A 12,744-nucleotide genomic window follows, 5' to 3' on the forward strand; every position below is an offset into this window, starting at 1 on the left:
GTTGCAGGACTCTTGCTAGGAGCCTCATATTTTGCCCTGCTTCTTTATTTCTCCTTACATTTTGCTTGCCATCAGTTGAATTGCCTAGGGACAATGGGAAATGAAGAAGATCTTCAATGAGTGGGTTTTTCCCTTTACAGATATGTTCTGCAATTTTGTTTTAGTTTTAATTTCTTATTGGCCTGTTTTTAGAAGCACGCTATTCATCTATTTCTGTATTACATATATGTACTAGGGTACATACTTCTAGTTTGGTTCATCGTTAATGTATGAATGATTGCATTTCTCTGACAACATATAGATCTGTATTTGATTAATTTCTTGCTTGCTAACATAGTTTGCTTTTTTGTTTGTTTACAGCACAAAAAGGTTCAACTAATGCAGCACCACAGAAGAGACATGAGAGCATGACAGATGTATTAAAAATAACTCAGTTTTTACAGTTTGCTTTGATTCAGTGTCGAAAGGAATTCAAAAATATGAATACTATAAATTTTCATTCTGTTGTTGAAAAGTATGTAAATGAATTTTTTAAGCGAGGTTTTGGTTCAGGTAAACGAGAGTTTATCATGTTTCCATACGATTCACGATTAGATGATAAAAAATTCTTATACTCAGCTCCAAAAAATAAATCCCATATTGATAATTGTTTGCATGCCTATATTTTTCGGCCTGAAATGTATCAGTTACCAATTTGTAAATTAAAAGAGCTTTTTGAAGAAAATAGAAAACTTCAACAGTTCAGTCCACTTTCAGATTATGAAGGCCAAGAAGAAGAAATGAATGGTACAAAAATGAAATTTGGAAAACGAAATAACTCAAGGGGTGAAACTATTATACCTAGAAAGCACAAGTCCTCTCATTCTTTGGATTATGATAAGGATAGAGTCAAAGAATTGATTAATTTAATTCAGTGTAGGAAAAAAAATGTGGGTGGGGACTCAGACACAGAAGATATGAGAAGCAAAACTGTCTTGAAGAGGAAGCTTGAGGATCTACCTGAAAATATGAGAAAGCTCGCCAAAACCAGTAATTTATCTGAAAATTGCCATCTATATGAAGGTAAAAATATCAGGTTGCTTTTATATAGTATAAAAATAACAACCAAAACTAAAGTAGTTCTGTCCTTTCCCCTAGTACAGGGGTCTGCAAATTACAGCCTGAGAGCCAATCCAGCCTGTCCCCTGTTTTTGGAAAGAAAGTTTCAATGGGCTACAACCACGCTTATTTATGTGTATATGGCTGCTTTCACGCTATAATGGCAGAGTTGAGACAGAGACTGCTTGGCCCATGAAGCCTAAAATATTTATTGTCTGGTTCTTTACAAAAAATATTTGCCAACTACTGCCTTAGGACATCAGGTTTCTGAATTGTGTAGCTTAGGCTGATAGGAAAATAAGTATGCGTAGCTCTTATTCTATTAATTGGAGTTCTTGTCCTTTTATATCCCTTTAATTGTATAATTGGAAAAGTACATTGAATATTGGGTTCTTTTAGCATGTTGCTTAATGAAAGGAACCTTCTGAGCTTTAAAATTAAGTTTCTTTGATGCATACACATTTTTTTTTCCACTCCAGGAGCCTAGTAATATGTTTGGCTTCTCTTTTTTTTTTATTTTTTTTTATTTTTCTTTATTTTGTTTTAGTTGACAGTAAAAGACAGAAATGGGAGACCCTAAACTGTGTGTTTCAGTATTGCAAGTAACATAAAACATTTTTCATCTAGAATTTTAAGATCTTTGCTAAAGCAAGCATGAAATGTGTTCCTTGCATTCAGACACCTTTGAATTTTGCAATGCTGCTGCTGTTCTTATTGATTATGGCAGATCTCAGTATTCCATTCCTGTTGCTTACTAAGCTGTTTTACTTGTATGTGTTCGCATTCAGTGGGTCTCAGAACTAATTTGAATCAATGTCTTTATTGTACTATTCTAGCAATCTGTGTTTGTATCCTCAGTTACTTTTTACTTACCTGCTTTCCTTAAATTCTTCTCTTCCTGCACATATGGTAGCCACTAGCCACGTGTTGTTATTTAAGTTTAAGTTGAAATGAAGTAAGAATTCATTTCATGCTTTATACTTGATATATTTCATCAGCCATACCACCATATTGAAATAGCACAGATAGAGGACATTTCCATCATTGCATAAAGTTTTTTTAGCCAGTGCTGTTGTTTTCAGTCTTTCAAGTGTTCTTTCTTCACTTGACCTGTGTTCTTTTTCTTTCCAACATTTTCATCTTATTCTTACCTTTGGCTGGCTTTCCTAGCATCTGTCACTCACTTCAGTATCATCTTCCAGTCTTAGCTTCTGTATTTTTGTCTTTCAAAGCTTTTTTTATAGGCTGGCATGTCCAGCCTGAATAACCATGATTCCCACTCTTTTTTCACATGTTCTTTGATTAGGGCTCATCTCTCTCCTCAGAATATGTCATGGTCAGCAGTTTACTTCTCTTTCTTTCTTCATGTATGAAGCATCTTTGATTTATCTCAAGCCTCATATCTTTGCTTGATCCCTCCTTGGCTTTCTGGCTCTTTTCCTTGACGGTTTTCATTTCCTTTAGCTTACGCTGTGCTGAACCTGTTGACATTTAGTGATCTGCACTCATACTGTTGACCTGTATCTTGAAAATTAAGTGCTTACTATGTGCCAGGTGCTTTACATTTATGGACTCATTTAGTTCTTGAGTGGTAGACATTATTATTCTTATTTTTCAGATGAGGAAACCATCTCAGAGAAGTTAAATAATTTCCCCTAAAGTTACATAGTTCACTAATCCATGTTTAATCCATAACTTACTTGTGACTGACTTTAAAACATTGTTCCTAAACTTGACTGTGTTTCCTAGCACTGAGCACATAATGGTCAAGGTACTTAAATTTCAGTACTGTTTTAGCTGTTAATTGACTAATTTTGTTAAAAATGTAAAAAAAATAGTTGTGGGTGACAGGCTTTATCAATAATAAAATGGTGGGAAAGCCATGCTAATTATAATAACTTTAAGGAGAAGCAGGGCAGGGGAGAAGGGAGAAGAGATAGGTTAAACTGAACAAGCGACAGTCAGACTTGTATTTCTAGGTGTTCCTCATTTGTGTTTCTTTTTAGTCATTTTGATTTTTTAATTTTTGATTTCCGAAAGTAGAGATTTAAAGGTTGGATTTAACTTTTAAAATACCCTCACCTTGATTTGATGGTGAATCTACTCATTTAATAAGAGGTAATCTCCTAACCTCCCTACCCTCTTTCACATTAACTTTTTGAGGTATGATTTATGTATAATGTACCCATTTAAGTGTACAGTTTAAAGATGAGTTTTGATAGCTATGTTACCACCACTCCAATATAGAGAACATTTCCATCACTCCCACATGTTGCCTTGTATTCCTTTGTAATCTCACCCCTCCCTACCACTGAAATGCTTTCTGTCTCTATATAATAGTTTTCCTACTTCTATAATTTTATAATTTCATATATTTAGAATCATACAGTGTATACTATATTATTTCTAACTTTTTTTTTTTGGTACATTATATATACTATGGTACATTATATATACTCTGTCTGCCTAAATTGGAAATCATGACATCTACTCAGGCTTTACCCTCCTTCAGCATTAAAAGCATGGGACTTTTGAACATCTATTCCTTTTGCAGGCTTTAAATATAATGGTTGTGCAGATTACGCAGATTTACATCTGCTTGGAACCATGTCTTAACATGTTTTCTCTCATATTGCTTTTTGTTCTTAGTGCAGGTTTGGTGTAGATTTCTTCAGGATGATTTTGTAGCTTTGTTATGAAATTAAGTAATCTAGTCATTCAAAATAAGGTTTTAGATTATAAGAATATCAGTCATTACCTTAAAGACAAAATCTAGTAGGTATAGTCCTGGTTTGTTTTTTAGTAGATTTAAATGTAACCTGCATATCTTCCTAACATTTTGCAAAATTACAAGTATACAGGTATTTTATATAGTTTTCAAGTCACTTGATAGACTTTGGGGTTTTGGTAATAGAGTTTAAGGTGAATACAGTACAGGTATTAATATATATTATTCATACTACCAGCATGTCTGAGCTCATTTCTCCATTAATACAGTTTTCAAATTATGAAAATAAGCTTTCATTTATGGGAAATTTTAGTTTTGTGCAAAATTTTAGAACCTGTCATATCTGTAAAGAAAGGGATGGATATTCTTATACAGTCTAAGCCAGTGGTTTGATTGAATTCCTTCCCACAACTGTCTTATGATAATTTTTAAATAGACTTGATTTTTTAAATTTTTATGCTACCATTCCAAACTTAACTTTGAAAGATGGTTTTTCTTTCTCTTTCCCTTCAGAGTCTCTGCAGCCTATTGGCTCTCTTGGGCATGATGCTGATTTGAGACCTCAGCAGCAAGATACCTCTAACTCCGGTGTTGCTGACATCCATCGGCTGTTTAACTGGCTATCAGAAACACTAGCAAATGCACGTCATTCTGATGCATCCTTGACAGACACAGTCAACAAAGCCTTAGGATTGAACACTGATGATGCCTATGAAGAGTTGAGACAAAAGCATGAGTATGAGTTGAACTCTCCCGCAGATAAGAAAGAATATGAGCAGCCTACTTGTGCAAAAATTGAAAATGTGCATTTTAAGGGTACTCAGAGCCCATTGTTAGAAATTGATACATCATTGTTAAAGTATCCTGTTGCTGTTTCTACCAGTGAAGTAGGCACTGACCATAAACTACATTTGAAAGAAGTAAGCATATGTCTTTTGATTACCTTTGTTGCTTTTGTGAATGTGTGTCTGAAAGAGGATGTAGGTGTGTTTCAATGTTTTTTTTTCCCCTTTCAAAAAGAAATTACACATTTACAATGAAAGTATCCAGGATAGTATTTCTAAGTTATCCCTGTTACAGAGGGATAAATGTAGATGTAGTTGTTTTCCTTCCTGCTTAGAGAATTATGTATATAGGCTTATATATAAAGTTGAATCCTCAAAAGATTAGTTTTCTACTGGCAGTACCAGAATCCGAAAGTGAGGCAGATGAGGTGACCACAGCCTGTACATCAGTGTCACAAACAAGACTAGGTACTTTGTATTTTTCATGCAAATAGGAATGGAAAGTGAGTGTCCTTTAGGATTACCTCTGAAGTGACTCAGCATTGCTTGACAGGACATCCAGTTTGTTTATGATACAAGCTTAGAGAGTACTGATCTCTAGCTGAGAAGTAACCTTATCTCCTCCAAGAAGGGGTTGTATCTCTGGGGAATAATAATAATAGGATAGCACCATGTTCCTACTGGCTTATTTCTAATTTCCTCTTTCCTCCTGTATTTCTTCCCTGTCTTTGAATAAAAGTTGTATGCATGTCCCCAGGCTTTCTCCATGCAGTTTTAGGATTTTTTTTTTTTTTTAAGAGGAGGTTGATGGCAGAAGACCACTTGGGGAAATATGTAACTTATGTAACTTAAATTCTTAACATTTCTTGACATATTTAATACTCTAAATCAGGTCAATGGCAGCATCAGCCCATTGCCTATTTTTGTAACTAAATTTTTTTGTGGAATACAGCCATGCTCATGTGCTTAGGTATTGCCTCTGGCTGCTTTTGCACTACAGTGGCAGAGCTGAGTATCTGGCCCACAAGGCCTAAAATATTTGGTGCTTTACCAAAAAAGCTTACCAACCTCTGCTCTAAATCAACATCAAATTATGTTTAAATTTAAGACTAGAGAGTTACAACTTTGTCATGTTGATCTTACTCCTTTGTAATGTTTAGATTGAAGCTTGTGGATTTGCTATTAAAAAATAGTTGTTTAGGGGCGCACTGCCTGGCTCAGTTGGTGGAGCATGCAACTCTTGATCTTGAGTTGCGAGTTCAAGCCCCACGTTGGGCGTGGAGCCTATTTTAAAAAAGAGAGAGAGAAAGAAAGAAAAAATAGTTGTTTATTCTTGACATAAAGATTAATTGAAAAGAAAGCTATTGAATGTGTACTCTAATTTTTAGGATCCAAATTTAATTAGCATGAATAATTTTGAAGATTGCAGTTTGTGTCCCACTGTTCCCATTGAACATGGATTCCGCAGACAATCTAAGTCAAATGATGTTGAAGAGACTGAAATACATTGGAAACTGATTCCAATTACAGGTAAGAACAAGTATACTGAGACTTAGGTTTGCTTGGTTTTACTTAGGGACCAGTTTCCTGATGGGTTTCATCTTTTCTAGATTCCATTCTTGGGTCACTAGGTGGTTCATCTTACTTGGCTCTGACATCTTGGTATCTTATTTTGAACAATGTAATTGTTCATTATTGAGTGTTGCTGTTTTTGGTCAGTATCAGCAAGTATGTGCAAAACAGCCTATAAAATCAGAAGGATTTAAAACATACTTACTCTTCCTATGGAGTTGTTAGCATGCAGACTTCCAAATGAAAATTGTTGACAGAAATGGAGTTTCTGATAAGGTGAGCTAGTGACAGAGATGAAATGATGGTCTTTGGGGTAGCGGATTAAATACTATCTTCTCAAATTATTAGAGCAGACTTCACTGTAACAAGCTATCATCTGAGAAGTGGGCATGTTGAGGTTCATCTATTTGAAAGAAATTTCTTAATATTAGATTATCCTAGAGAAATTAGGTCATTGTAGAGAATGGCCTAAAATTATCAAATGCAAAAATCCCTAGAAAGCTTATTGAACCATGTAGGTTAGCAAATGTTGAAAGATCATTTTGCAGTATTCTAATTTCTCTGTGCAAACACATACATATATACACACATATATACATACTCTTAATATTCCAAGTTCTTACTCATCTTTGTAAGCTAAGCATTTTTGGAAATATTCCCAGGGCACATCTTTTCCATTCCTAGACCTTTATATAAACTTTAAAAAGAAAAAACAAATAACTTTTTGCTAAAAAGTAAGTAGACTGGCTTGTGACCCAGAAGCTACTAAGGCCTCCAAGGACTCTGAGAAGAATTTCTAAAACTTGATGAGTTTCCATGGGCTTTAGCACATTCTCTACTTAGTACCTTACCAGAGGGGGCAAGAGCCTCAGGAGTGATGGTAGAGAGGTAGCTGATACTTAGGAGCTGGAGACATCGGCTTGAGTAGGAGGAACAATAAGAAAGTAGGCAGTTCAAGATGATTATCCTAACCACTCCTCATTTAGGTACCTTCATAGTTGATGTTCAGAGCTATTTGAAGGCACAGCATCTAGGTGTTGATATTCTATCATCACCTGAACGGAAAGGGAAACAACTTGCTATTTCTGAATGACCCTTCTGGATTATTTTAGGCAAAAGGTGGAATACTTGGATTTGTTAGCATTTGGGGTTGTCTGAAAGGTGCTTAATAGGTATCACCAATATCTGAAGAGAGTCTACAAATCTAATGGATGCTTTCCCTCAGGAGGGAATGCAAGAAGCCCAGAAGACCAGCTGGGGAAACATGGTGAGAAACAAACACCAGGTGAGAAGGCTCCCTTTGCTTTTCTTCCCAATGTGCCCTTCTTCAGAATTGCTACTTGCATTTCTGGTTCTCCATCAATAGGGCATCATATTAAGTTCTGTTAATGACAGAAAATTTGGACAATCTCATATTTGCATTTAAATCATTTGATTTGTATCAAATATTCTTATACAAAGAATGTGTTCAAAGAAGTCACTGAATCATTCTTAGAGGTTAAGTTTTCTTCGCCTATACTGTGATTCTATCTGATATGACGACTTCAGAAGACTGGAATATTTTTCTTAATCTGTTCCTGCAGAATATCCTATGAGAAGCAGTCTTCAAGTTTCTTTAAGTTTAAAAACTACTAGGATTAAGGCCATTTATCTTTTAGGTACATTATTCCTAATCTTGGATTTTTTTGACCCAGTTCTTCTTCTAATTATTTAAATAAGACAGTGTAATTAAGAGATTAGGAAATTTTGGGATTCCAGAAACAATTACAGATGTTGCTGATTAGCTAGTTGCCATTGGTTCCTAGAAGACCTATTCTTTTGTCTGAGATCAGTCAATTGAACATCTCTGCAGATGGGCATAGGCATTGTTTTCTTGCTTTGAGTTTGGTGGTTGGACTTTTTTGTTTCCATTTCGTTGTGTCTTACTCTTTCAGAAATCTTCAGTGGTGGTTTGTTTTTTTGTTTTTGTTTTTTCTTAATTTTGAAGAAAAGCCAAGTGACTTTTAATTTTAGTAGATCTTTATGGTTTTCCTCTCTTTGGGGATTAGAAAAAGATTGAATAGTTTTCTTCAAGGACGTCTTTGTCCTAGGAAAAGATGACCCCAAAAAGCAAAACAGGAATAACAGATCTATGACATAAAGTGCATAAATCTTTAGTGCACAGCTCGATGGATTTTTACATGTGCATACACTTATGTTACCTCTATCCAAATTGAGATGTAGACCATTTCCAGCACCCCAGGTTTTCTTTTGTATGCTTCCAGTCAGTACTCTCCCTGACCCAACAGTAATCACTAATCCGATTTCTTTCACAATAGATTATTTTTACCTGTTCTTAATTAAGGTAAATGGAACCTACACATGTCCTGTTTTGTTTTTGGCTCTTTCACTCAACATTATGTCTGGAATTCATCTATTTTCTATCTGTCAGTAATTCTTTCTTATTAGAAGCAGCAGGGCATCTTGTTTATGCTTCACCATGCTCCCTCAGCATCTGCAGTCCTCTTATTTGGCATACCCATCTTTATATTTTGTGCTTAATAGTGTAAATACCTGAATGATGCTGCCTTTAGAGAACTCACTACTCACACTTAAAATCCTGCATTGCTTGAATGTCAGTAGAAAACATGCATTATTCTTGATATCTATGTGTTTTTCTTTTAAATCATTTACCGATGAAGACATTTTTTAAAATAATAAAGTCAGTGTTAGTAATTAGAATCATATAGGGGAAATTTGTGCAAAATAGAATTCGGTGATGATAATTTGCATTTTTAAGCGGGGTTTGTTTAGAGGGTTTTTTTTCTTAATATTTATTTTTGAGGGGGGTGTGAGCACATGTGCACAGAGGAGGGGCAGAGAGGGAGGGAGACAGAGTATCTGAAGCAAGCTCCGTGCTGACAGCAGAGAGCCTGATGTGGGGCTTGAACTCATGAACCACAAGATCATGACCTGAGCCAAGGTTGGACGCTTAAACTGACCGAGCCACTAAGGGGACCCTAGAGTTGTTGTTGTTGTTATTGTTGTTGTTTTAAGGTTTATTTATTTATTTTTGAGAGAGAGCATGCATAAGCAGGGGGAGGGGCAGAGAGAGAGGGAGGGAGACACAGAATGTGAAGCAGGCTCCAGGCTCTGAGCTGTCAGCACAGAAGCTGAACAGCTTGAAGCTTGTGCTTCACAGCACAAACACATGAAGCTTGAACCCACGAACTGCGAGATCGTGACCTGCTCCAAAGTCAGACGCTTAACCAACTGAGCTACCCAGGCGCCCCTAAAGCTCTGTTCCACTTTAGAAAAAAATTCCTTTTATCCATAGCCCTTCAAGTGTAAGCTTATTGGTTTGAACTACAGCTGTACATTTTGGGAAGCAGGTTATTTCACTTGAAATAATACATAATCAGAAATTTAAAAATTATAGGTAGTCTTCTGCAACCCATTTGTTATGTAAGATAGAATTTAAAATGTATTTTGTGTGTGTACTAAACCCTATGTTGCAAATTTAAGAAGGATGTTTTGTATTCCTGAGTTATTTATGGAACTTGAATTTTCTGGTTTCCAGTTTCATATAGTTTTCTTATCTTGGTGCATTGGTTATTTTGTTCCCCTTCTACCTATAGACCTGTTGTGGTCTTGCTGACAGGTGTCTGTGCAGTAGTTAATGGGTGGAGTGGCTCATGGTAAATACCAAGATTGGTGGAAAAATGTCACAAGCTGACAGCTGCTGATGCTGTTAAAGCCCTTAGAAAAGTGTGAATATGAGGAAACCCAAACTGAATGTGTGTGGAGAGGGCATGCAGCCACACCTAGATGCAAACTTGAATAGGGAATTCACTATATCTTTAAAGTACCGTGGTTTTGAAGACTACACTTGTGCCTGCACTTCTTCGTATGGAGGTACCGTTTTGTAGACTACAATAGCAATTTGTTGGGGAATATTTGCTAAGATCTAAGAAAATTAAAAATAAAATTGTATAATATCATCTAGGCAAAGATTTTTTCTTTTCCTAAAAATGTTATTACTATAAATTGCTGTTAAACATATTTTCCCCTTTTAAAAAAGGACTTAGGGTGTCTGTTTTGAACTGTAGTTTTAAAACCATATTGTGTTTTGAATTTAGAATTTCTGGGGAAAAAAGTATAATCTGTGGATTGTGCTGGTTGTCAAAAGTCAGAGTTATGGTTCCATTAAAATCAGTAGTTAGCTGAATGACCTCTTCATCTCAAGAGTGTAACTGTTAATGCAGATATGAAATATGTCCTCTTCCATATTCTTGAGCCTTTCTTTTCCTGATCTGAGAAGCAGAAATAAGCAAATGACTTAATTTGTATTGTTGCCAGTTCCAAATTGGCATTTGTTCAAACACTTCAAAAGGAATCAAGGAAAATAACATCCAAACTTGTTACTCTAGCTACCTAAATCCAAAGACCAGCCATAGGTAGGGCACTTAGAAAATAGGGTTCACATCATTATTTGAGATTCTTATTCTACCTTCCAGTACGTAATTAATTCTCAGTATATGCTTTGATCTGACATTCCTATTTATGAGTTTGTGTTTTCAGGTGTTATTTTTTTGGATTGCTGTTACAATAATGAACTCTTCCTATATAGGTATGAAATCACCAGAAGAACAACTGGTGTGTCTGCCACCACAGGAGGCCTTTCCTAACGACCCCCGGGTAATAAGTAGACAGAGAAGTTCTGATTACCAGTTTCCATCCTCTCCATTTACAGACACACTAAAGGGCACCACTGAGGATGACGTGTTGACAGGTCAGGTGGTGACAGTGGAGGAGCAGTGTGTGCCAGCAGCAGAGCCACCAACAATGAGTGAAACCACAGAGAGGACAGTGTTAGGAGAGTACAGTCTCTTTTCTAGGAAGATAGAAGAGATTTTGAAGCAAAAGAATGTTTCATATGTCAGTAGAATTTCCACACCTATTTTTTCAACACAAGAGAAGATGAAACGGCTTTCTGAGTTCATATATTCTAAGACTTCCAAAGCTGGTGTACAGGAGTTTGTAGATGGCTTGCATGAGAAACTAAATACTATTATTATCAAAGCATCAGCCAAGGGTGGGAATTTGCCACCAGTCAGTCCTAATGATTCTGGTACTAAGATAGCACTGAATCCTCTGGGAAAGCCCGTCATCCCAATTTCCTCAAGTGACTTCAACAATAAACAGCTCCTTGAGCCACTTTGTAGTGATCCTTTGAAAGACACCAACTCCAGTGAGCAGCATTCCTCTTCATCTTTGGGTTTAACCGAAGTAGAAGTGAACCAGCCACACCATGCCACAGAGCTAATGGTGACTTCTGACCATACTGTACCTGGTGATACTGTACGGGAACCAGTAGAAAAAGAAACAACAAAATCGCCCAGTGATGTAAACATTTCTGCCCAACCAGCTCTTTCAAATTTTATAAGCCAGTTAGAACCTGAAGTATTTAACAGTTTGGTTAAAATCATGAAAGATGTCCAGAAAAATACTGTGAAATTTTATATTCATGAAGAAGAAGAGAGTGTGCTCTGTAAAGAAATAAAGGTAACTAAATGAGAAGGTAATAGTAATGCTATATAAACTTGTCTTGTGTCTAATGTCTATAAAATGGATTTTTTTTTGTTTTTAAATGTTGATGATATACTTTCTTATGTAATTTAATACAGACTGAAATAAAAAACTAGTAAGTTCAATTAAATTTAGAACCTGTGATCTAAGTATCTTAGGATTAACATCTTGTTTTATTGGGTGGTATTGAAGACCATTTGTATGCACACTGCAAATACCTTTAAACTCTTGATTCAGAGATTTTAAATGCTTTGTACTTGGGTTTTTAATGAAGGGGAGGGAAAGATACAGAGAAGTAGAGGAAGCTATCAGTGTTTACCTCTTATGGGTTTTTTATCAATCAGATAGAAAAAACTGTCCAGGGATGACCTAATCATGATATATGTGATCTTTTGGCATTTTCTTGGTACCCTGGTCATGTCAGGATTCCTTATAGCCTTTTTGATCAAAAAACATGATGATCCTGAAAGATTCCCCAATCATGGAAGATTCCTCACTGCAAGGTGTATTTTTTTCTACTGAAGCTACAGAGTAAGACAAGTGTTTCAAGTATGTGATTTTTTAAAACACTTGCGTGTGTCTGTGCAGATGCATACAGATGCATAAGTATGTAACATTTGTAACGATAGGTAAATTATAACACAGTAACAATTATATCAGTGTTTTCATATTAACAATTAACATTCACTAAATTACAGGATTTCAATTCCTTAAGGGAATACCATAGGTTTTAAAATAAATGCCTCCTCCCATTTATGGAATTTACTTACCATGATGAGTTTCTGTTTGTGTTGTTAGAGGAAGCAGAAAGGACTATAAATAAGGGCCTTGTAGCCTACAGTGGCCCAGAAACTCTGTGCTGCTGACATGTCCTGAGCCTTTGTCAGTTTGGGGATCTCTTTGATGTCAGCATGTTTCATGTAGTGCAGCCATAAGAACATGAAGGGCATGGAAATGAAGAGGGAGGAAGAGTGCTCAGTGTGATTTCTTGGA

The 12,744-nt window shown here is 35.9% G+C and overlaps 1 protein-coding gene across 8 annotated transcripts in view; it reads left to right on the top strand.

Moving 5' to 3' along the window:
• The window catches only part of TASOR (transcription activation suppressor), a 50,300-nt gene that overhangs the window by 30,668 nt on the left and 6,888 nt on the right, over window positions 1-12,744 (top strand). For 2 of the 8 annotated variants that reach the window (XM_027039023.2, XM_027039027.2), the window contains exons 14-18: window positions 361-1,062; window positions 4,340-4,746; window positions 6,000-6,141; window positions 7,409-7,468; window positions 10,916-11,727. In XM_027039023.2, the coding sequence (XP_026894824.1) occupies window positions 361-1,062; window positions 4,340-4,746; window positions 6,000-6,141; window positions 7,409-7,468; window positions 10,916-11,727 (2,123 nt within the window). Of the gene's footprint in view, window positions 1-360; window positions 1,063-4,339; window positions 4,747-5,999; window positions 6,142-7,408; window positions 7,469-10,792; window positions 11,728-12,744 lie in introns of all 8 variants that reach the window. The other 6 variants (XM_027039025.2, XM_027039021.2, XM_027039028.2 and 3 more) reach the window with 4 other exon arrangements.

Source organism: Acinonyx jubatus, chromosome A2, assembly GCF_027475565.1.
Source record: "Acinonyx jubatus isolate Ajub_Pintada_27869175 chromosome A2, VMU_Ajub_asm_v1.0, whole genome shotgun sequence".
Lineage (NCBI taxonomy): Eukaryota > Metazoa > Chordata > Mammalia > Carnivora > Felidae > Acinonyx > Acinonyx jubatus.